This window comes from Ammospiza caudacuta, chromosome 1 (assembly GCF_027887145.1).
Source record: "Ammospiza caudacuta isolate bAmmCau1 chromosome 1, bAmmCau1.pri, whole genome shotgun sequence".
Classification (NCBI taxonomy): Eukaryota; Metazoa; Chordata; class Aves; order Passeriformes; family Passerellidae; genus Ammospiza; species Ammospiza caudacuta.
In genome coordinates, this window is record NC_080593.1 from 10,888,771 (window position 1) to 10,914,600 (window position 25,830).

Consider the following 25,830-nt stretch of genomic DNA (forward strand, 5'->3'; position numbering starts at 1 on the left):
TCAAAACAAGCATTATGGAAACATAACTCTAACAATTCTGATCATGTCAGTGACTAATGGACTGGCTAGATTTAGCAGAGAATAACCTAGTTCAGTCTGTTCAGTGTTTACATGTTAGATTTTATAGGCCAACCACTAAACCCCAGCTTCTCCCTTCTGCCTTTTATAAGGCATGTGATAAGAGCTGACTGCAGAATCCTTGCTGGGTGCTGTGATAATAATCTATAAGTATACAGCCTGAAAGACACAAGCTCTTTGATCAGGAGAATGTGAGACTCATGAAAAAGCAGCAGAAAAGAGGTGGGAGGCCATTGGTGATTATTGAAATAATTTTTGTAACTTTATGTAAGTGTCTCAGAACTGTCAGGGGCAGATAATAAATTAAACACTTGTCTTTCTCCATGATGAAGATAATCAGCAAGATTGAGAGTGAAGACATCTCTGCTTCTCTAGGCCAGTGTCCTGATTGCACAAAGACAGGAAACACCTTTGCTCCATTCACTTGCACTTAGTCCCTTGAAGAATAATTTAAATTCAATATTACCACAACTGAATTCCAAGCATTTGAGTCTATGTAGAAGGGAGAGAAAATTATGGGGAAAAAAAAAAGGAGGAAAATTAAATTCCGCAGCATTGCTAACTTTGCCTTCCTGATGCTGTTCTGTTGTTGGGAGTGTGACTCATAAAGCAGTAAGTGACAGGCAAGTGTTTGAACAAGAAATTCTTTCTTTTTCAAAGAGCCTGAAGATTGGGATATGAGAAGTGAAGCTTCACTGAGAACTTTGTCATCTGTCCATTCAAGGCTAGTGGGCAAGCCCACACTGAACAGAACCAAGATTGCTCAAGGCAAATGTAATATAACACTGCAGCAGCCACATAAAAATGTTAATGTTAGAAACACCCAGAAAACAATTTAACATTCCATTGACTTTTCTGAAATCAGTATTGGTTGAATTTATTAAAAAAACATTACTTATTAACAAGCTAAAGCAGGATGTTCTTTGCTTCTGTGACTCCTGAATGAATAATGATGTTTACCTAATCCAGAGTGCCACATGTAATGATTTGAGGAGAAGATGCATCTTCATTAACTCACCTCAATGTAAGCTGTGTCATTGTTGGCATCCTTGATGTGTGGGAACCAGTCACGAGGTGGCTTGGAGAGGTGTTTAGACTCAGTGACAAACCACAGCAGCTTTGGCCAGCCTGAGGTACAAACAAAAGCCAGCTTTCATTGAGTTTCTGTTGGATAAGACAAGACAAAAGCCTTCCCTGCCAGAGTTTTATTCTTGAAAAGTTTGGTCACCCTTACCTAAACATTGCTTCCTTTGAATCTCAGTGTAGTATGGGAAAGATTTTGCAAATCTGCTTTTCTAACACAGCTACTGAGGTGTTTTTAACCAGTCCTTGAGGGAATGGCTGGGCAGTTCAAGCTGTTTTTGGGCCCCAGCAGTTTCATTAACACTCCCCATCAGAAGTTACTGTCCCTACACCTCACTGAAAGAGTGAATCCTATGCACACTTCTCATCTACTACAGTCCTAAGTCTGCTGGTTGAATTTTTGTGGTTACAGGTGATCTCAGCAGCCTGGCTGAGCCAGCAGAGGACTGGACTGGGAGCACTGATGCTGCCCTCCATCTATGAAGCTGGCACAGCCACAGTGACACACCAGGACAGCAGTGTCCCAGCTGCTCCTGTGGCAAGGGTTTCACCACAGCCTGACCCTCACCCACAGCCACTAAACAAGAGCAGTTTGTTGTAGTAAATGACCAGTGAGAGCCATGATAAACTAGGGCTAGGTTACCTTTAAACTGTGGTATCTCCCCTGTGGGGCTCTTAGGCAGTCCTTTATGGCATGCATCGCTGGTCAAGGCCACAGTAACTCCACAGCTTCCAAGCAAAAAGCCTATTTGTTGACTTCCTGCATCCTAAGAGATGACAAAATACAGAATTGATTAGAAGTGATTACAGGCTGAAAGCACTTTTGTTCTTGGGCACATTATCTTGAGAGGAAAATTATCTTGAGGTCTCTTTGCTTTAAATTGATTTCCTTTTAGGTGACTGTCAAAACTCATCTGTACATTGACAAAGGAATTCCACAAGCTAGGTATCCTCTTGTCTGTAGCAGCATAAATCATAAATTTACAGTGGAAGCCATCAGATGGCATCTGCTCTTGCATCTCTTCAGAAATAGCAAGTGGCTGGGAGGAATGCCTGATCTGACAGAGGGTTATTCCATCCAGAGGGACCCCTGGAGAAATTGCCAGACAGGGCCCTCATAAAGTTCACCAAAGGCAAATCCAAAGTCCTGCACCTGTGGAGGAACAAACCCCTGTCCCAGAATGGTCTGGAGAACAGCTTTTTGTGAAGAGCCTGGGGGTCCTGGTGGGCAGCAAGCTGAGTGTGAACCAGCAGTGTGCACAGGAAGGCAAATGGAATCCTGAGGTATGTGAGGCAGAGCACTGCCAGCAGGCTGAGGGAGGGCATCCTCCCCCCCAGCACCACTGAGGCACATCCCCAGGGCTGGCACCACTTCTGGGCTTCCAGGAGGACACAGAGCTACTGGAGAGAGTCAGCAAAGGGCCACTATGATAATTAAGGGACTGGAGCATCTCTCCTTTGAGGGAAGAGTGAGAGCTGGGACTGCTCAGCCTTGAGAAAAGAATGCTTAGGGAGGGATCCAGTCAATGTGCACAAACACCTGAAGGGAGGCTGTGCAGGAGATGGAGCCAGGTTCTTTTCTTTCTTTGCCCAGAGACAGGACCAGAGGCAATGGACACAAACCAAAACAGAGGAGGTTCCCTCTGACAATCAGGAAATGCCTTTTTACTGGGAGGATGACTGCCACAAAGCACCCATAGAGGTTGTAGAGTTTCCATACTTGGAGATATCCAAAAGCTACCGTGGATATAGTCCTGGGCACCCTGTTTGAGCAGGGAAGCTGGGCTAGGTCACCTCCACACATTTCTGCCAACCTCAAACGTTCTGTGATTTTGTGATAATTCTAGGAAATAATATGGATTACAGATGCTTCCACCTGGAGAAAGCTTTCAACCATTAAGATGTTATGATGGGTGTAGAGTGGTGGGGCTTTCCCTGTTTATGCTGATCTAACCTGATTTGTCAATAACCATTTCATTGAGCAGTTACAGGCACATTTCAGGAGCACCACATACAGCCAAGTGCCCATTAGAGTAAGCTCATTACATTTTACTTTCATCAAGGGGATAGAAGCAGTGAGATTAAGAAGTCATGTAATGATTTCCCAGTCTAGGCCATAGTTGCTCTTGAGGAGATGTTGTGCTTCTACAGCATTACATCTGCTTTATGTATAGTGCCTTGTCATTACTCTTTTATGAACTTTACATCTCTCCAACAAGCTCTTCAACTGAGCAAAGCCCTACATGTAAATGCACATAGAAATATTGACCCTTTCTACACAGAATTTTTCTACTGAAAACCACCTAAAGAGATTCAAAAGATCAAATTAAACAATCTTTCAAATCAACTATAAAGCACACTCAACAATGGAAACAACCAGAAATATGGAACATTAATCTTGATTTAATCTATTGATTTATTCAAAGCAAAATTGTATGATGGAAAGAAAGCCCCAGAGCCTGACTAATTCTTAATGCAATTTTTATGTAGTCAAATAAAACCATCTAAAATGGAGAAGAAATGAGAACAAAGGAAAAGCAAAAGCTTATTTTTCCATACCACCTCAAAATATGTATATGGCAACAATTATCAGAACTTTGATAGCTGAACAAGCAATGTGAGACAATTAACTGATCTGTCATAGTCTATGCTATATAACTCCTCCTATCCAGAATTTTTGTATTTGCTTTTGTTTACTATAGCCAGAATGTTTATAAAACCAGGAAAAAAAACTAAAAGGCATTTTTTCAGCAGAGCTTTTTAAACTTAAGCTTGTGTATCATCTTTGCCCATATCAAAGACAATGAGAGTATTCTGTGAACAGAGAATAATATTGGTGTCTCTGTGGCCAACACTTTGGGGAGCATGTTGTTTGCCCCACCACACCTGCACCAGGGGGGCTTCCAGGACTTCATGGGCTTCGTCCAGCATTAATCACTGTCCTCACTGACTCTCGTGTCAGCTGCTCCACGTCCCTGTTGCCAAACCCATGGGCCAAGCACTTGGCAAGATCTAATCCTGGTTCCACATGAGGATGAGACCTGTCTCCACTCTTGGAGTCTGTCCAGAGGAAGGAAACACTGAAGGAAGCATCTTCCCTCCTGAACACTGCAGGAGGGAAGGCTCTCCTGAGGGTCCCTCAGAAGGAATGGCAGGAAGAGGAAGGCTGGAGTGCTCCATGGAGAACACCACTCCTTGGCCAACACAGCCTCTGAGACCTGCTACTCTATCATCTATAAAGGGAGGTCATGAGTTCCTTAAAATATCAGATTCACACTACCATTGCTCACAATTTCCCATTAAATTTAATCTAATAAATGCTAACTAATATATGTATGCATTTCTAACTACCAACTAAAAAATTTAATTTTATAAATTTTATAATTGAATACAGCAATGACATTGATCTCAATTTTAAATTACAATGTTGTTGTAATTGTATAAATTATTTAATCCTATAAAATTATATATAAATTATATATAAATTATATAATCCTATAAAAGACTGCTACAAATTGTTTCACCACTATATCAAGAAAATGCCAATTCTCAAGCAATGAAATTCCATTTAATGCTGAACTTTGTAAACAGAAATTAACCTAACATATTCCATTAAGAAATCTAACATAAGGAAACCAGTAGAAAATGTGGATCCTCAAGCATCAGTATACCATGGCCCTGGGGGATGCATCAGCTAAGAAATCACCTGCCAAATTCTTCTCCCAGCAAAAGAACAGAATAGAAAAAATAAACTTGTATTAACAGTGTAGAGGTTTTTAGATAACAAAAGAAAGAATGCCTACTCTTCCCCTTGGTGCCCTATCGACTGCCTTAGAGGATGTCCACATAAATATTAATTATTCATTTGTAGCAGTTCACACACATACATAGATTTCTTAGTACAATCTATGCACATGTAACAGTTTGTAATAGCACACTGCTTTACATCAGCACAGTCCACCTCAAACAGCATTAAAATCTTTACCCTATTCTTCTCTGAACAGATATCCTTTCAACTGTAAAGAAAACACGACTAAATTATCATGTGATGTAACGCTGCCCCAGGAGATGGGAAGAATTTCACCAGGCATGGGCAGTGTGTTTCACAGACTTTCAAATCCCTCACCATGCTTTGGTGGCCACAATAAATCCTGCCTTGCAAGGCAAAGGCAAATCAAGATGCTGAAGCAGAGATGCTGTGAAAGACACTCTTCTCAAGGGCCACAGGAACTCCAGCTGAGGATTTTGCAATATGAACCCAATGAACCTTTCTCCTAGGAAGAAATGAACCTTTCTCCTAGGAAGAAATGAAGCTTTCTCCTAGGAAGTCTCCTACTTGTTGTCCGTCAATTCCACCTTCAGTCTCAGTCTCCCACACCTCATAAGTAGTTATCCTCACCTTCTGCCTGTTTCTGGTGGTTCCATCCTGACCCAGAATCTAAAACTACTGCAGAGAACAGAGACATGAAGAAGGGGTTGACATCCCTTGCCCCACATAGGTTCTTCTGTGATAACTGGTCCCCCACAGAAGAACTTGTTTCTAACTACTCAGGTGGTGCTGGGACACTGGACTGACAGCCAGGAGGTGGAAGCCTTTATACATCCCACATCCCTGAAACCTTTTTACATCCCATAGACACACCACAATGTTCCTCACACACTCAACCATGTAAACACAACTCTTTGCTTTTCCCCATACCTCAGCATGACAGGCTCAGAACAGTGAGGACCTTGGGCAAAACTTGTGTTTGAAAAATGAAGTTGGAGCTAAAAGTGCAATCCTTTCATGGAGGCTGTCAAAGCTTACATGTGTGCCACAAAATTGGCTACTGAATTTAAGGGCAATGATTATTACAGATTTGACAAACTATTGGCCTGCCTTTTGGGCAAAGTGAAATGAATGGTTGCAATGTTTGTAAGTTGCAAAGAGACACAACCAAATAATATTCTGCCAAAACCTCCAAATCCTCTTCCCCTCTAAGTACAGTCAATCTCCTGCCTGTGAAGGGAATAGATTTTCAGGGCACATGGTTTGTTACAAGTGCTACTTGCTGTTTTGGTTATCTGCTACTTGGCAACTCCCCACTTGCCATAAACACTTTATTTTGCTAAAGTTGAGGTAGGAGAAACCTCAGGGAGACCAAGTGAAACAACTGAATGCAGTCCCAGCTGCAGACAGGGAGAGACTTGCCAGAGATGCTCATTGTCAAACTCTCCACAAATCACAGTCTGAAGTAACATGTATTGTAGCATGGAGTTTGAGACCAATTGCTGACTTTGGAACTGTCACTTTACATTTCTTGAAGGCACAGCACTTGCTGGGGTATGAAAATTGAGGTGTGCATAGCTTTAGACTGTGTCTGCACACACCTAGAGAGATCAATCTTTCAGATGAAGCAACCCAGAAATCCTCTCTGCTGTAGGCAGCCATTCAAAGTCCTCTAAAGACTTTTATTAAAGGTTCCCTAAAGGTTTTCACCAGTACTTGGAGGCAAACTGTCTTCTTCCTGCTGCAGAGTGATAATTCATTGTCAGGATAAAAAAATCCCACGTGTGGTTGCATTTCAGCATGCTGTTAATGTTATTTCTCTAATGCTTTGTGAGAGTATCTGTGTGAAGGAAACCAGTTATGATCCTGCCTCCGTGAGTGAGAGTGCATGTCCTTATCTAATAAGGAAGGAAGAGACAGCCTTTGCAAAGGTTGGCCTGATAAAGGTTACTTCTGTTCACTTGCAAATCCCAGACCGCTTTCAAAATGAGAATTATGTGGTGGAGCATCACAGACTGAACTAATCTTGTTTTCTGTTACAATGCTTATTTGAGCTCCAGTGCCCTTACCCTAACAAAAATTTGCTGGTAAAGAACAAACAGGCAATGATCAGATGTAAAGGCCAAACATCACCAGTTCTGAGCCAAAAAAGGCATCAAGGAAACCTTTTTTTAAAAAAACACGAAGACCTTGATAAAAATTAAACACACAATCTTCATACCCAGCTTTAAATTGAAGAAATTAACTGTCTCCTCAGACAACAGCTTTAATATCTGCCTGAAATTTGCATGTGAAATCTGCAACTGTGAGCATCTTAACATCCAAAAATCTTAATAAAAGCAAGACAATGGTTATTTTGGCAGCAAACACTGCATGAAATACGATACTCTCTCCAGGAAATTACCATTTCCTGAAGTTGAAAATATAACAAGGAAACACAGGCTTCAAAGGATCTAAGATTCACTGTGGCCAACTGAGCAAGGACTTCCTGGTGCTCCACTGCTGAAGGGTATGAAGAGGCATGGACAGGCACAGGGCTTGCAGGGCCCAGCACTTTGCACAGGGGGCTCAGGAATTTACATTCTTTGGGGGGACTGGAAGTCTATACCACTGAAAGGAATATATGAAACATTTTGTACATATTTTAAATGCAGGGGAGAAAGAGATGCTTTGTCAAAAGCTGTTCAAAAGCATGGAGAGCTCCAGTGTGTCTGGCACACTACAGCCCTACAATGAGTAAAGCTGAGAGAAAGAAAAGCTCATTTTATCTCGAGCCCTGAAACACTAGGAAAGATGTCAAGGTGTATTTCCTTTGGACTAGAATTCTTTCAAAGAAAGATATGACTGGGACAATTTCACTGTCTTGGAGGAGATATACCTCCCTGGCTACTGTTAAAGCTTTCATAACTTTTCAGGATTGAATAAAAAGAGCTCCTCAAAAACACCTCTATGAAGCATACACTGTATGAAGCATCCTTTAAAAAAACCTCAAGTGTCCTGGAGTGGGTCTCTCCAGATTTCCTATGACAATACACAATTCTTCCAATCACACTGTGACAGCCAGCATCTGGAAAAGTACAGAAATGCCTGCTGGAAGCACACATAGCATTAAATCTAATAGGCTAGAAAATAGCATTTTGAGTGAGAAATTAATTTTTACATGCTTTCATGTCACACACACCCTGCTACAAATTCTGCCTGTGATAAGGAGGCCATGAAGATCTGTGAGGGATAGATTTCTTCCTATGTTCACAGCATGTGACTGAGCATAACTGAGAATGTGCTTGGAGGACAAAAATGTTATTTTTAGATTAAAACTGATTAGCTCCCCTGACTGTATCAGAGCAGAATAACAATATTTTTCACGGCGCCAATCAAATGGAAAAAAACATTGACCTAAAAAATATAAAGAAAAAGAAATCAAAACCTTATTTTAAAATCTTTTCATGAGGGACATAGTAAATCGCTGTTTGAACTAGAACTCAACATGTTGAAACTCCCATCTCATCTACTTTGACAGCACATTCTATGACATAGTTTGCAACTCACAAGATTAACATGAGTGGCAGTTCTGAAGGAAGAGATGCTGTATAGGACACATTGTTTGCTAATGTTTGGGAAACAGAAGCAAATTTTGAGAGAGGCACACCATTCTGAGAGAACAGAACCTATAAATGAAGGGATGAGGATTAGCTCTAACAATTTTGTGAAGTGTTGATGATAAAGGCATTGCAATGGTACCAAATTCAGGGAAAGGAGGAGAAATAAAAATTCTGCTTGTTCTATGTTACAACGACTGCAGAACCCCTGGCTGCTGCTTTTAGAATGAAGAGTTGGTTTGGGATTTTTGTTCTTAATTTTAGATCGGATGTCCCAAATCTAAAGACCAAAACCATGCTGCAGGAATTCAAATTTCCAATTTTTCTTTGCCAAACACTAGGAAGCTTTCTGGGAATAAAAATGGAAAATGCTGCATGGCTGCTGGATGTTCATACAATCCATCCCAGATGCCAGGTCACACATGCCCTGAAGTCTTGGGAGTACTCCAGGTACTCTGTCAACTTAATGGTGGGATGCAGAAGGAAAGAGCAAGGCAAGATGGACCTTCACCTAACAGTGAACTGGGAAAATATCCTGTCAAAATCTTAAAAAATAACAGTTATACTAAAAATAAAAAAGAGAATACACACAAAATCTATATGCTGGTAAAGCAAAAGCTGCTACTTCCATGTGGGCAAAGATGTCTGCAGAGCAATCTGTAAGGCAAAAGTCTACCTGGCTGCAAAAACTACTGCTCAGTTTTAAATTGCCAGGGACAAAATTTTGCACAGAGCTGTGAAACACTCTTCTTTATGAAAATGTAGAGCAGTATTAAAGCTGCTAGTACCAACTTTAAATATTAAAAATGGCTGCTAATATAACTACCTGAAATAGCTCATCTCGTATCAGCTTATTTTTCTGTAAGCCTATAGTATAATATAAAATTTAATTGCTGGTCTATTTGCTAGTTCACTTCTCTGTCTTCCAGAAAGCAACCCAAAAGATGTCCACTGCCAGAATGTACTGAAGCATGCAGAGCAGAGAACAAATAATGGGAAAGCAGAAAATAACAGCTTAGGCCATTGTGTGATGACAGGAATGACATCTTCCCATGGATGCCAGGAGCAATCCACTGCCATTTGACCAGGCAGAGGTATTCCTTCTGGGACCACTCAGAACATGATTTTCATCTCATTGTTTCCACTCCAGTTGCCTTTCCATATAAACAAATGCAAAGATATTTGAAATAGTATATGCTGTGAGATTGCATAGCTTTATTTATAGAGTATGGATCATGTTGCTTTTTTAACTGACATCTCTGTTATTGTGTTATTAATTTGATATTTAAACACTGTGGCAAAAGATAAACAGTCTGAGTCTGTAGATATTCCTTTATATAAACATATATATACACACATGTGTAAGTGTATATTTATATATCCATATATAGATACATATTAAAAAAAAAACACCCAAGAGGTGCAGCCAAATTAGGGTAAGTTATTCATTTGACACAGAGTATTTACTTGGACAGCTGGATTTTATAGTTTACTGCATGGATGTGGTATCAGATGTTCCAAAATAAATCAAATTTACACCTATCTATGTGCTTTAAAATGTCATTAGACCTCAGAGAATAGTAACAGAGAAAGACATTAGATTTTTTTAACCCTCAAAACCATGTTGCTTCTTTATTTTTTCATGGAATGAAAGCAGATTTACCCATTTGAGCACTCTGTAAGATCTTAAAATGTACATATTCTGCTGGCCTTATTTTGTTGATGCATATAAAATCTCTGGTTTTTATCAAAATAATGCACCATGTTATGCAACTGCCTCAGACTAAATACACTGCCCTCAGATGTGAGGGCACAATGACAGCCCAATGCAAACATTTCCACTAAAATCACCATCCTCATTCTACAGCCCTGTCCACCTCTCAATGCTCCCAAATGTTTTTTTACAAACAATTTTACAAATGAAACAGCATAACCCTCCTCCCCAAAGCAGGCATGGGGGCTGAGATCCCATCCATTCCCCCTGCATGGCCTTTCCAGCTCTCCTGCCTCCTTCCTCCAGTCTCAGACAGTTTAATCTGGAGCACGTCCTGTCTCCTCTTTCCCTTGGTCCTTCCTTCTGTCCACAAAACAAAGATTTGAGCTTCTGCTCCACAGTACCCTAACACTGGAACATTTCAAAGAAAAGCCCTTGTCAATGGAAATATTGAAAATCTGACCAATGCAACACATTTGCTCAGGCCTTTGCTTGGCACCTCATGGCTTCAGTCAACATTTCCCAAAACAATTAACTTTAAAAAGAAAACTTGTTAAGATTAGAGAACAAGTGTGAACTTGTTCTCTTTGTGTGAACAAGTCCAGACCAAATAATTAAACTAAGCCATTATTAGTGCTAGCTAATAAAAGAGCAATTATACAAGGGGTATATGGGGGCAGCCAGACATGGCAAATTAAGGGGATATGACCAAAAACAACCCTTGTAATTAATAAATACATTTTGCTGTTTTTACAGCCTTCAAGGCACACATCCTCAGATTCTGCAGAACCTATCTAAGTGACCCAGCTGAGGTTCACCTCCACTCCTCAGTGCCCCTAGACTGTCCTTCCAGCTGGAACTGGTCTAGCTGTCTCCTAACACTTCTCTGGGATATGTGGTTGTACCTTTGAACCAACACTGGATGTGAAATGCCTTTGATTAGCAGTGGTCAGTTTTCTCTATGAATGTATGTTGTTCACACACTTGTTGTGTGGCAAGAACTCCGGAGCTGAACTTGTTCAAGTGCCACCCTTGGCAGAGGTGACCATGGTGACAGAAGCTTTGGGACACACATGCACACACAGACACAGGAGAAGGCATTTCCAGAACAGCTTTGAAGTAGCACACACAGCACCAGTGGCATTATAACATAGCTTGGGTTGCAGGGACAGGTGGAAAATCAGCAGTTGTTGCCAATGATTCTTTGTCAGTGGCCAACACCAGAAGGCTTTAAAAGGCAACAAAGGTAATCCATCTATGACTGGCAAAGCTGTTCTCTTGAAAATTTTTCCTCTCATTTTCCATGCAGAGCTGCATTTGCTGAAACTGCAAGCACATCTTCAGATTTTCTATCACAAAACAGAAGGAACTATATATAATTCACCACACAGCACTATCTTGGTGTCCTCAGATTCAGAGCGAGCTAACCACAAAAATGTACTCAGAAGCTATGTTCAGTTGTGATTTATTCTGATGTAAGTGCTAAAATGGAGTAAAGAGAAGAAAGTCAGTTCCTCACCTTTCTTGTAAGTGGCACTTCAATAGGGACGGGGACAACTTCTGCAAGCAGGCAGCCATAAAATGCCACCATGAAAGCAGCAGGATCATTGTTAGGAAACACCAGGGTTACCTGAAAGAGAGAAATTTACATTAAAAATGTTTTATCCTAGGTGTCAGATCATGGTAATTGGAGTTTGCAGGCTTCCTTTTGGATGCAGATGATACTGGAGCACTTCTAAGACAGCTATTCAAATCTCTAATAACAGATGAATGAGGAATTTATTCTGATAAATATTCTTTTCATTACTATTTTCACTTAGGATGTAGTTAAATACTTTCATGCTGCATTGTTTTCTACATTGACAACACCTTTCATCTGGTTCTGAATTAACTGATTGCTTTACCAGTGTTAAATAACCTAAGTAAATGGAATTAGAAGGATTTTAGATTCTAATGTAATAATTTGCTTGAAGTTACTGAAACTGAAGTGTACATGAGACCAAATCAAATTATCCAGACTTAGGATGTCACTATGCCAATCATTAACACACTGTTTTGTTTCACTACACTTTGCCTCATACAACAGTTTTGTTCCAGGACTGTTCTGCTGTCCCAGTGTGAAGTTTCTGTGTGCTGTGTACACACAAAAACTGGTACCTAGAAGCAAACGTCACATCCAGAGCTGCCCATATCACATTCCAACCTAGGTGTGGATTTGTTGAACTTAACAGCTTCAGGGCTAGGGCAGGGGAATTGTTTAGATACAAGAATGCCAAAACCAATCACAGATCACCAGAATGCTCAGTGGGTCTGAGCTGTGCAGCTTAACCCTGCAGGCCCTGCCTGAGGCAGGACAATGCCTGAGATCCTGCACAGGCAAAGGGAAAGGAGAAGGGAGGGGTCACAGCCTTGCTGAGGATCCAGCCACTTCAGAGAGCCCACAGCTCTCCTGGCAAGGGCAGGAACAGGATTGCTCTCACTGGGGAATGGCCTTAGTGGCTGGATCCCCTCTGTGGTTTTATTTCAGTTCAGTCAGATGGGCATTCCCAGCTCACTCCTAAACAGCTGTAACACAGCTGGTCACTCCTGCACACTCCACTGCAGTGGCATGCAAAGGCATGGCAAATTACTCCAAACCTCTTTCCCCTGGGCTCACACACAGGACAAGGGTGTATTATCACAGAACCTTGCCATTTGCTGAAACTACTTAGCAGCTCTTGACTTTTGACTGTTTCAACATCTGTGGAAACCCAGGGCACCAGGAATATTTCTCTGTCTGCTCTGGAGTGCCCTGACCCCCAGGGTAGCACTGACTTTGACCCTCATTCATGGAGAAAGTTTCCTGGGCTTCAAGATAGACCAGAATCCACAAAAGTGTGAAATAGATTATACAGAGTAGCGTAGGTGTATCACTTGGTGAGAAATTTAGGTTTTGGGATTTTTAGTATGTTGTGGATGGAAGCAAGATGGAGGGCACAGGGTGATGTCCTGGGTTTTTTCTTCATGCTCCTTCTTCCTTCTTCTTCTTGCGTTTGGGTGGCATTTTGTAATTGGGCAGAAAAGTCCCCATTGCAGCTCTTTGGGATCAGTTATTGGGTTAAAAGGGAAAATAATCTAGGTGTCAGTTCTTAATTGGATAGTTTAGTCTTAAAAGACCTTGTAAGAAGAGATTGTTGGCCATTTTGTGCCTTCTAATGAAAAGCTGTCGAACTTATGGTTGTGAGACTGTTTTACTGATAAGAAATAATAAACACTTGAGTCCAAACATGAACTACTGTCCCAAGTGCCTTCAATCTCTGTGACACAGAGAGACTGACAACTGCTACTGCCACAAACATCCACTGGAGTTTCCTTGAAGTAAAATCATGATGTTTCCACGTATGCTCCAAGCTTCAGTTACTGGAGACTGTAAGTGCTCCCAGAATTTTCACAAGGCTTCAAAAGTAGACATCTTCCATACATCAACTTGATTTCTTCAAACTAGAAGAAATCTAACCAGCCTTGTCCAAGTGGGACAAAAATATCTCTGGTTTTTAGGATGAAGACTTTATTCTCATAATTCTTCATTGCTACTTTATCTGGATACTTGTACATTAAACATTCCAAGTGCTGGAGATGGCTGTGCAGATCTTACTATATGCAAATGGAAATACAGGGATTTTGCCAGGTGCATGGGGGAATGGTAGAGATTGCTGAGCCCAGCAAACATCTGAAAGATCCCAAAATATACTTTGAGGGTTCTTAGGTTTTGCATTGGTCTTTGCTTACATAAAGGCAGTGAAGGTTTGGCTGGGAATCTTTGAAAAGGAGCTGACAGAGGTGAAAAAAATCTCACTGAAGTCCAGTGGGAATGAGGCATTAACTTCCTCTCCAAAAAACATTAATCACTAACAGACTTGTAACAAATAAATAAATAATGTGTGTAAAAGCAAAAAGGGCTGAAGGAACAAAATCATACAGTGTATATTAGCAGATGAGAATCCGGTTAGCTAGTAGATATTTCAGAGAGCGAGATTAATTTCCAGGCAGCTGTCTGGGGTGATGCAAGGTTAAATTTCTGAAGTTACTATAGAAGGCAAATGCACTTTGCCACATATAATACCAGAAACAAGGAAGGAGATGCAGGCAAGTTCATTTACTTCTTGGCTCAGACAAAGAACCTAAAAGGTGCGATAATGGTAGTCACGAAAAACAGATTGCATTGACAGAAGTTGTTTTTAAAGAGAAAATATAAACTATTTTATACATATCAAAATAAGGAAACAAATACATTCTCATTTGGAAAAGACCAGAAATATGTGCCTGTATTTCATTTAGTATTTAAAACTGCCTTTAAGTGTTGTCACACAACACACATTACATAGAATAAAGTCATCTTCAAAGAGGTCAGAAAGCTTTTTTGTTATTACAACAGGGGTGTAAGAGCCAGAATCACAGCCTAGAGCATCAGAAGTGCTGTAACACCTCATCTTCAATGTGAAGTTGCCTCAAATGATCACGTTCCTGTTACACAGGCAAGAGGTTTCTACAACACAAAGCATATGCTTTCAGCACTCAGCTACAAACATTTGTTTCACTCTAATCTAGGCTGACTTATTTTAGATGAGCTGCAATTTGTTCCTTACATGTCCTGTGCTAGCTAAACTTCCAGTTTTCAGCCTGAACTATCCACAAATCCTTTCTTAACGTTAGGAGATGCCAGTGACTGCTGCAGAAAATGACTATGAAGCTGGGCAGGCAGCACACAGTAAATAAGGAGAGATGCACATTGCCTGTAGGTGAACTTTATCCTTTTGGAGATTTCTGGGTGGACTGTTTTGATGTGTACACTTGAATAACTTGCTGCTTCTGCTGTTGCTTAGAGACACACTTGTAAGTAAAAGAGAGTCTTCAGATCCTAGTCCTGGCTGAATGCCATTGTAGGAAGTAATTTAGATTAAGGATCTAGAGATTCTTCACTTAATTTCTTTATGATTTATTTCGAAAAGAAACACAGGAAGGACTGTCACTTTTGGGTTTTTTTCCCTCTTTTTTTCCTTCTGGGAAGCATTAATGCATGCTTTAATTTTTGAAGCCCTAAGACATGTGTAATGCAAGCAGACATGTTTCTCACATGTGGCACAAGAGGATCAAGTGAACCAAGAGTTTGAGAATTGCTATCAGACACTGCAGGGGGAAACTTAATCCCACACTCACAACTGTAAGCACTAGGGCAGGACTAAAATTTGCATTTCTGACAAATTTGTTCTGGAATATCCATTCCATGGCTTAGATCCAAACTGGAATGGGACCTGTGGAATTTTCTATGCACACTCTGGCAGACAAAATGAGCAGCAGGCTAAGCCAGCCTTGGCAGTCAAAGGGGTAGGGTTGTAAGTACATTGTTAGCAAAATCATAGGACGTTCTGGTCTTCATTTAACACCTTCAAGTGCTATCTCTGCAACTCTTGCTCTCTTTATCCCTCTACTTAGATTCAGCCTCTAGCAGTAGCTGCATCAGAGGCAGAACAGGAATGGAAATATTCTCTCTGTTACCAGTCAGTGTCACTTATTTATTCAACTGGCTGCCAAAATGTGCTGACTTTGCTTGTCTTTGTCCTCCACAACGCTTCTCTTGTTTCTACCAACTCAACAACTACAAAGTCATTAGTAAGTCAGTTTTTTATCCACATGACACCTCCAGGCTCCATAAGCAAGCTTTTGCTAAACAGACTATTGTTCAATGTCCAAAAATCACTTTCCATGGGAATGTTTATTGTTGATGTTGCCACAACTTCAAGTTCAGGGGGTACCAGCTCAGGTTATTTAACATGCAGTTCAAAACATCTGTCTGAATGATCAGTCTTAGGGAGGAAAGAGCAGATTTCACCCTGTCCCACATCCCATTATTTCACTTCACTAATTTCCTCTGAGCACCCCAAATATCTCATTCTCTCTTTGTCAATATTTGCATTTGAACTATTACAAATAATCATTGAGATACTCACCCTGTCTCCAGGTCGTACCATTGGTTCTTGTTTTGTGCCTAATTTATGTAGTATATTGTAAGCAACCTTCATACTTCTGGTCCAAAGTTTGCCTATTAACACAAAATTTTCAAAATTAATATAAAAATTCTTATGTTTTAAGGTTATTAATGAGAAAGAATACCTGAGAAGTCAAAACCACACAGTAGGAACATTTATATTAGTTTTCCAACTAAATATGACACCACTACTGGGACTACTGGAAATACTTAAATACTTATCAGAAATTTTCTTTGAACTTCTTTTTTTCAAGACAGCAGCACTTTAAAAACAAAAATAAAAGTGAGAATAGCTTTCTTTATGGCAGAAGTGTTTTACTTTGGAGAAAACTGGATCTTGACTCTGAAATTAACTGTTAGAAGGGGCTGGTACATCATCAAGTCCAGACATCACCCTGCCACCTTAGCTGTCCAAGGTGGACACAGCACATTTCAGCACAGACTGACCTCGAGGGTGATGTTCTGTTTTGAGCACAGCAATTCTCCCACCAAGGAAAAAGGAAAGGAGTCCCAAGAAGCAGAGGCAAAGAAAAGAAAACCCCAACAAACAGAAAATGGGCACACTGAAGCAGCAGGGACCCTCTGAACCTTAGCACATCCATATAGCTGGGCATCCTTCCATTTAACTTGGTTTTTCCTTCTCACCTGCTCCCATACCCTCCCTTCTCTCCTTCATTTCACTTGCCCCAGTTACCCCTCCTTACTGCGTCTCTCCTCCCCTTCTTCACCTTTCCAGCACCACTCTTATCTAATCCTTATCAAATCCCCACCCCAATATTCAATACAGAAAAGTTCTCACCCCAAGACCTCTTTGCCCACATTACAAGCCTTTCATTAATCCTTCAAGTGACTGGCATCTTTGCTCTTCCACATGCCCATTGTTTAGAGACCTTGTTACTTCCATGTGAACAGCACCAAGTTCAGCAGCCCTTGTGCCTGGCTGGCCCCAGGTACTGCCTTTAAGCACTATTCATTCTGACAGCAACAAATCTTTAATTCATGCCCAGCAATGACTGAAATGATAATAGGTTCTGACAAAGGATTACCTATGGAGTTCAGCAGTTCAGGCCCCAAACATGCACTATTGCTATTTATAACTAAGCCAAGCAGTTGCTATAAAAAGAACCTCCACATCCTGGTTATAAAATGCAATACTACTGAATCATTTTCAAGTGCAAATCCGATGTAAATAGAAAGTAAGATGAGAAGGCCAGATTTTCTATTTTTTCCCACTGAAGGAAAATTGGAAGGGTCACTGCTGCTTGTTATGGAGAAAGTGCTAAATGCAATTATTTCTTATGAAAACAGTAATATAGTATCATTAAACTATGCTTTGCAAAGTTTTTAATTTATTAGAATTATTCCAGTATTTGCATGGTGAACTGTCTTGCTGCTCAGAAAGGAACACAATTCTGGGAACAGCACAGACACAGGAGCATGTCTGCAGGATTAACTCTCACAGAACTACCTGCATTTGATGGAAAGAAAGTCTTTGAAATCCTCCCTGCTGCTACAGTTAACACTTGAACTTGACAAGTGAGTGGGATAAAAAAAAGGAGGCCTTAAAAAAGGAAATAGTCTTTTTACTTAAGTTACTCAAGATTAAAGCTTCAGTGGCAACAAAGTTAAAAGAGCAATTAGTAATGATACAGAATATTGCAGAATGGAAATCAAAAGCCTGGAAAAAGTTCTGAATTGCAAAAGAGAACCATCTTTACACAAAACACTTTTAAACTTGAAGTGAACATTGAAGGAGCTGCTGTGAAAAGTTATGTCTGAGCTCTAAAGATTAAAGCTGTAACAGGTCTTGAATTTACATTTGTGACACATTCATACTAATTTTTCATCTATCAAATGTACCATCAAATATTTTCTTTAAAAATCTAAGGGCTAATCATATTACAGTATTTAGATGCATTCTTTCAGAGGTGCCCAGGTATGCAATACAATAATTTCCTCCTTAGAGTCTTGGATAAATGCCAAAATTAAGCTCTCTCAAAGTCTAACAAAATTTAAAGGAGTGGTTTCTAGTAGAGTTTTAAATAAGTTTAAACACATTTTGTCATTATGTTCTTTTACTGTCAAAATTTTATTTCATCTTCTAAGACACAGATAATATAAGACTGCCTTCCTAATTCCTCACCTTTCTGTTTGAATACACTTTGAACTGCACAAAAATGGCCACAATATTTTCTAGAGGCCAGAAAAGACTTGAATTTTCTGTCACTACAGCCCTTTCCTTCTCTATTTACTGGTGTGATACCAACCTGTGTTAAGTATCTGAGGCACACATGCCTCTGAGTATGAAACTGTGGCAAACTGGAGTGAAGCAGCTTGCTTGCATTCAGCTGGGAAGGGGCTGGAACACAAAGATCCTACAAGCTCTATAATGCCCAAGCCTTGCAGGCTCTGCCTCCCTCAGCTGCTGCCCCAGTTGGCTGCCAGGGGCAGGCAGGGACCCCCAGGCACTCTGGTGAGCCAGCAGAGCAAAGTCCAGGCAGATCCTGAACTGAATTGTTCAACGGGAACTCCGTAATTTCTCTAGCAGGGTATATAGCTGTGTTCCAAAAACTAAACTAAAAAGGGCCACAAAAGGAGCAGTTACCCAGAGGCTGGAGCTAGGGATGTATGGATGATCAAGGCCAGATCAGTGGCTTCTGGATGGGCACAAACTCCTGACCAGACGTGGACTGAGCCGTGGGTCTGTTTTGTCACCTTGGCTGTTTGCCCTCCCCAGCCTGACACCAAGAGAAACACAAAGGACTCCATGTCTGCAGGATAACAGCTCTGAGAAACAGAAGATGTTATACAGAAGGAAATCTTTGAAGTGTTTCCTTCCTTGGTTCTGCCTAGGCTGCAATTCAGAGCAACTCTTCCTTTGCAAACTTGAGGGATTAGACGCTGCTGGGAAAAAAGCTGATTGCTAAAACCTCTGCACAAATCCCGATGCTATGACCTTGCTGTGACCTGCAGGCAGTGCCACATCTGTGCTGTGGGAGTGGGAGGCCTGCTGAGGGGCCAGCTGTGCTCCAGCCAAGGCTGTCACCCTGGGCTGGGGCTCAGGGCCCATCCCCATGCAGGATAAATCGCTTCGTTCCACGGGCTCCAGAGGAAATCTGGTTGGGCCGCCAGGGACACATCCCATTGTCCTCAGCCCAAGTTCAGTGAAGCACCAGCCCTCCTTGGACAGACACACTGCCATTAATCTTCTGAGCTGGCTTGGAGACAGCGGGGAGGATGTAGGAAACTCAAGCAACAGCTTCACTTGGTGGTGAGCGGAGCAGCCCGTGTCCCAGCTCAGTGCCAGAGCTCCTCTTTCCCAGCTGTGCCACATGCCTCAGCCCTTTCTGCAGCACAGCACAGTGCTGGAGCCTGGAGCTGCTCTGCTGCTTCCCTGCTATAAACACCACACCCTGTGAGCCCTCCTGCTCCTGGCACTCTTGTCCCCATCCCCACTGCAGCAGGGTCCTTGCAAACAACATTCCTACCCACCACACCAGCACAGGATTTGTGCCTGTCAGACCCTGATCTCACTAGACAAACCTTAACAGCTCTTTTCATGCATTTAAAAAATGAAGGATTGTCATGTCATCTACAGAAGTGTCCCATGGTGTTTAAGGCACAGGGGCTCCCTCTGGAAGGGGCCCAGGCCCTGCAGACCCAGGGCTGGCACCGCCAGTCACACACACATATTGTGGGTAACATCGGGCACTGGATGTTTAGGAACACAAATTACCCCTCCGTTTTCAGGTCACAAAACCATTTCCCATACAAAGCAGACTGGTAGAGTTCCCCTAGCTAATTTTGGAAAGCAAAACCCCAACAACAGGCAGTTGATGCACACCTTGTTGCTACTACAATTTATTACCTTGCTCCTACCTCCCACTGAGCTGCTAATTGCGCTGCTCCTTTCCAAAATCTTGTATAACTCCATGAGATGGTAAGAAACAGAGCTTTTCTGTCCATCTATGATTGCCTGACTTCTAATTGCTTATTTACTGAAATAAATCTTCCTCTAAAGATTTTCACTGAGCCACTTCTGTCACTCTGCCAGAGTGCTGCTGCCAGACTGCCATGCCCTAGCAGCACACTGCTGCAGGGAGGCCGTTCAGGTCCTTCACACACTTCCCACTGTCCAGTGAGTAACAGCAAGCACCCCTCTGCCTCTGAATGTGAGCCATATCTGGCAGACATCACATATGCAGAAATGCTGGGAAGGACAGGATGGAGAAGGCATCTTGCCTTCTGGCAGCTGTGACAAACACTCTTAGTACCCATGGGGAGCCAGGCCTTTTCCTCCTGCCACGGGGCTTTTGATTTAGTTGAGCAATATAAACTCTACATCAGCAATGATATGTTTTGTAATCAGTCATCTTCTTTTTTTTTTAGCTCTACTCAGATGGCAATAAAATTTAGCAAGTGAAGGGAGTTAATACCCAGTCCCATCTGGTTAAGCAACACAGTATGAAGGTAAAGGAAACCACAAAGTGTTAAAAACCACACAAAAAGGGATCTGTTAACAAAAATTAGATATTTTTCACATGACACTGAGGTAAATCCCCTTCCTCTTCCTTTCCAAATCTGTAAAAAGACTAAATGTTTGTGTTGAATGTAAAGAGGGTTTTAATAGAAAAGCTGTATCAGGGAGAAAACTCAGAAAACAAACCACAGTGAATTTCCTGATTGTCTTCAGGACACTTTTCAGAACCACACAGCACTAACTCAACAAAGCCAAACCAGGGGGTGCTTACCAATCTCCGTGCACAGCAACTGCGAGGCTGCCAAAGTTTAACTGCAAATAATTTTGTCAAATATTCATTTTCTCAATACCACAGTACAACATTCCTTGTATTAAATAGAAACAAGAGCATTCATTAAATCTAGGGTAAATGGCAAACTTCCTAATGTTATGCAGGTAAAAGGGCTTTTTAATTTGCTTTGCAAAATAATAGTTGCAGCTTTACTGCTCTGGTAATCCTTTCTTCATGAACTCTTTACATCCAGCCTAAACAGAAAATGAAGTTGTTGTCTTTTGGGATAAAAAAATCCAGAGAAAAAGAACAAAAATATTCTGTTGCAGAGAATTAAGGACTCCAGACACACTCAGAATAGAAGCAATCTTGCTATAACAGTGCTTGATATTGAAGTCTGAATTATATAATCCAGCAATTTTCAGGTTTTTTATTAAAGAAATAAAGATTTAAAGTCTTGAACAATCATAAGATTAATATCTGTCTGGGGATTTATACCATGGCTATTCATACTTCTGTGAGACCTGAGTTATTTCAGAGGTAAGGACAGTTTGGTTATGCAGCTGCTTGGTCAGAAGGATCTTGAATCTGTCTCTCTGCTGCTGATAATTGTGAAATTCCAGGTCTGGGGCATTCTCACAGAAAGGTCAGGAAAGGGTGTACATTGCACACCAGGTGCAGAATGGCTTGGGGTTGGCTGGTTTTGGCCTGCTGCTGCCTTTAAGGTATGCCAGGATATCTCCAGTATGAGCAACATCACCTCTGCTGAGGCAGGATCCCTCTGGCCCCAAAATGTTTAGTTGCTTTAAAATTACTTTTAAAATCAGCAATTCATTTCCAAACAAATGCCATTTGCCAAGCATTTCCTTCTCCACAGAATCCAAATGGAAGAAGCTGTCCTCTGCCCAGAGAGTCACATCTGCTCTTTTTTCTGAGCCTTGAAGTCTCTGGGGGTCTCTGATGTGGGAAACACTACATCAGAGCTACTGAAAATGGTTTCAAAAATCTGATTACAAATAGTGTAAGATAAAGGAAATTATATTCTTTGAATCAGACAAATTTAACTGGTACTTATTTTGTTGTTTTTAACAATGGTTACAAAAAGAAAGCTCAAAACTTGTTTATTGATTAATTACTTTCAACACTTTACTTTTTTCCCAGCTGTTCTGGTTCTCTTTAGAACAACCATTTTAAGTAAGAAAAGTAGTTCTGGTATCATAAGAACTACACAGGATTTAATTGTCCTTTATTCACATTTCTCCTCTAAGAAATCACTAAGCAGTTCATTATTAATACCAAAACCAAATGCCTCACTACTCTGATTAACTTTAAGCCAGAAATTGTCTTCCTTTTCCTCAAAGTACACATTACTTTTCTAGTCAGAGTTCAGACTCTCATAAAACCTGATAAAGACATATTTCCTTCCCATATCTCAGACATTTCAATTTATGCATATTCAGCGATTTGATTTATAAAGGGATTGAGAATAACTTAACTAAGATGTTCTCCACTTAAACAAGTTCCCAGAGGAACAAAATATTTGAGAAATAAGTGATATTCATAGTGTTTCATTCATTAGAAAGAATTTAAGAATTTTGAGTACATTAAATAAAGATTACAACTGGGGCATTGAGAAGAGCTTCAAGAACTGAGGCAAACGCTTCAAACACTTGCTTGAAAAAAAGGATCAAGTCTGCAAGTGCAGTTATACATTTATTCTATCTAAAGTAATCTGAGACACGTGGAAAAAGCCAGTCCTGACATGCTATGAATATAAGAAGCTCAAAAAACATGCAGAAAAAGACAGGAGATACAAGGCAATACAAATTTGATGAACTCCTGAAGATAAATGGGAGGGCAGCAATGATTTTAAGCAACAGCTGGAAGTGCAACTTTAAATTGGTTCCCCTCTGGTCTAGAAGCCCTTCCCAACCTGGAGCACTCCCCTCTCAAAGCCACAGGAACACAAATCCTCATCAGCACCCTCAGGGGAGAAATCCCAGTGCACCACACAAGGTGGGCCCTGCAGCACTGCCCCAGCTCTGTCTGCCATGGCTCTGTCCTGAGCCCTCAGAGGTGCCCCTGCAAGGGACAGCAAAGGGAAGTTGTGAGGAAGACTTTGGAGAAGCAGAATTTTGTGGGCTCTCAGAGCTCCTTTTCAGCACGCAAAGCCACCAAGGGAAAATAAGAAAGCATCCTGGATGGATGCAAGAGGCCAGCACGGTGTTTGTCAGGGCCAGGAGAGAGCCTGATGTAAGAATCAAGACCAAGGTCACCAAGGTTTCACCAAGTAGATGCAGCAAAATGCCTCACTTAGAAAAGATTTCCTCCTAAAATAACCTGTGAGGTTTGGACACAGAATGGCTGAGAAAGAAAGAAAAGGAAAGAGAGAAAGAGAGAGAGAGAGAGAGAAAAAGAGAGAGAGAGGAAGAGAGAAAGAGAGAAAGAGAGAGAGAGAAAGAGAGAGAGAGAGAAAGAAAGAAAGAGAGAAAGAGAGAAAGAAAGAGAGAAAGAGAGAGAAGAGAGAAAGAGAGAAAGAGAGAAAGAAAGAGAGAGAGAAAGAGAGAAAGAAAGAAAGAGAGAAAGAGAGAAAGAGAGAAAGAAAGAGAGAGAGAAAGAAGAGAAAGAGAGAAAGAAAGAAAGAAAGAGAAAGAAAGAGAGAAAGAGAGAAAGAGAAAGAGAGAAAGAGAGAAAGAAGAGAGAAAGAAGAAGAAAGAGAGAAAGAGAGAGAAAGAGAGAAAGAAAGAAAAGAAAGAAAGAAAGAAAGAAAGAAAGAAAGAAAGAAAGAAAGAAAGAAAGAAAGAAAGAAAGAAAGAAAGAAAGAAAGAAAGAAAGAAAGAAAGAAAGAAAGAAAGAAAGAAAGAAAGAAAGAAAGAAAGAAAGAAAGAAAGAAAGACCTGAGCTGTGTATGGCACTCTAGTTACAGCCTCAAAGATGGATGGGAAGCAATATTGTCTACAACAATCCACAAAAAAGGAGGTAAATATGCTTGGTGCTAAGGGCATTAGGACTGCTGCTCAAGAGGGGCCTTGATCTAGCTGATAGCTACAGAGACACTCCTGGAAATCATCTTGGAAAGGTGGAAAAAAGTGTGGGATAAGCAGGCAAACCTGCAACTCACTCATGCAGAGACAAAAAACTGGAGAAGATACTGAGAATGAAATCAAAAAACATCAAGGAGAAGCTTCCTCTTAACTGGAAAGCTGGAAGATAAAGGAAAAGGGTTTCCATGACAAGGGAGTGTGAGAAAAGACTGAAGCAAAAAACAGAGAGAGTAAATAGGGGTAAAATATTCAAGAGGAGGTGCAAGTGATGACAACATCTCAAAAACCAACACTCTGGAAAATTAGAATTATTCTTATAATTCATGAAGATTTGTGAAATATATGAAAATTCATAATGGTATTTCTTTAAATAACTGTGGAATACACACTAGAGGCTACTGAAAATCATCAGGGCTTATAGTTGAAATTTTAGTTACCTGATCATAGCAAGCACATGAGGAAATTGAGCGTCACAGTAATACCATGTGGCAGGATTGTGGCTAAGCTCATCCTTCAAAAGTTTATTACTACCAGGGCCAGTGGAACTATGCACAAGGATAAAAAATCATGAGTAGGAGTGTCTTTAATGATTTCAAGCTTTAATGTCTATTAATTTTCAAGTTATAAACTGCCATGCCTGCAATTGCTAGAAAATGACAGGCACAGAAGGTGGACTAGCTACAGCAAAATCATCCATAAAGTCACCAGTGAAATGGCAGGTGGCTGTATTGTTAATGACATTTCCAAAGTAGTTTTCATTTAAGGAAACTACTATGGCATAGTAAATTAACATTTCCCATGAAAAAAATATCAGTGTTAAATGCACCCAGCAGAGAAGAATTCGGCAAAATTATGAAATGTTTTGGTTTGCAATTTATTTTATCTATAAAAACAAGACAAAAAAAGAAAAAAAAAGAACTGATTTTTTCCTGACCTCAGGAAACTACTCAAAGGCAACAGGAAAACCACATCCCAAAGTGCTGCCAAATGAAAGGTGAAAAAACACGAATTTTAGTCTTACTTTTCTCAAGATTCAGACAACGCAGAAGAGGAAAGAGTTATTTTAGAACAGAGAAGCAGGCTAGGTGGCTCCATGAGCCATGCAGATATGTTCCTTGGGCTGATTTGCTCACCCTACAGCCTCAGGCAAAGTGGGACATATGCTCAGACTCTCTGGACAGAATCCCAAATTCAGAAAAATGGTCTGATTCTCAGTAATAGCTTAATTTCCTTTCCTGTCCAATTTATTTAAAGCATTCAGTGGATGACATGACTTCTGCAAACATGTAATTGCAAACTTTAAAATTCTTCCCTAGTTTCCAGTAAATGTCCTTAAGGAAGAAAAACATTCATCAATGGTGAATAGTATGTTTGCCCCTAAAATTAAGTCAATTTTTAACTCTGAAGCACCTGAAGGGAAAATGTTTCATGCATGACCCTCAGCTGCAAAGGTTCTCTTATGCTTTAAAAGCCTTTAACTGTATTTGCAGTGCCTAACTTGTGGCAGAGAACTTTTTGGCCAGAGACATCTGGGTCTGATTCCTGAATGGAAATGAATGTTCAGCACTGAACAAAACAGACAGACCTCTATATCAGAGCATGTAACAACATTCTCTGCACAGAAATCCAAGTCTCTGAGAAGGTAGAAATAAAAAAGCAAAATAATTTTTATATCCATCTCAATAGCATACAGATATGTTCCAACTCACTTTCAAAATCTGACAGTTATTAATAATAATTCCTTTGAACATCCCCCAAATGTCCCCT

At 40.7% G+C, this 25,830-nt stretch overlaps 1 protein-coding gene across 2 annotated transcripts in view; it reads right to left on the minus strand.

Annotated features, from left to right (window-relative positions):
- The window catches only part of DIP2C (disco interacting protein 2 homolog C), a 311,802-nt gene that overhangs the window by 80,321 nt on the left and 205,651 nt on the right, over positions 1-25,830 (minus strand). For both annotated transcript variants that reach the window (XM_058800262.1, XM_058800269.1), the window contains 4 exons: positions 16,231-16,322; positions 11,763-11,873; positions 1,805-1,928; positions 1,097-1,206 (listed from right to left, as the gene is read on the minus strand). In XM_058800262.1, the coding sequence (XP_058656245.1) occupies positions 1,097-1,206; positions 1,805-1,928; positions 11,763-11,873; positions 16,231-16,322 (437 nt within the window). The remainder of the gene's footprint in view (positions 1-1,096; positions 1,207-1,804; positions 1,929-11,762; positions 11,874-16,230; positions 16,323-25,830) is intronic.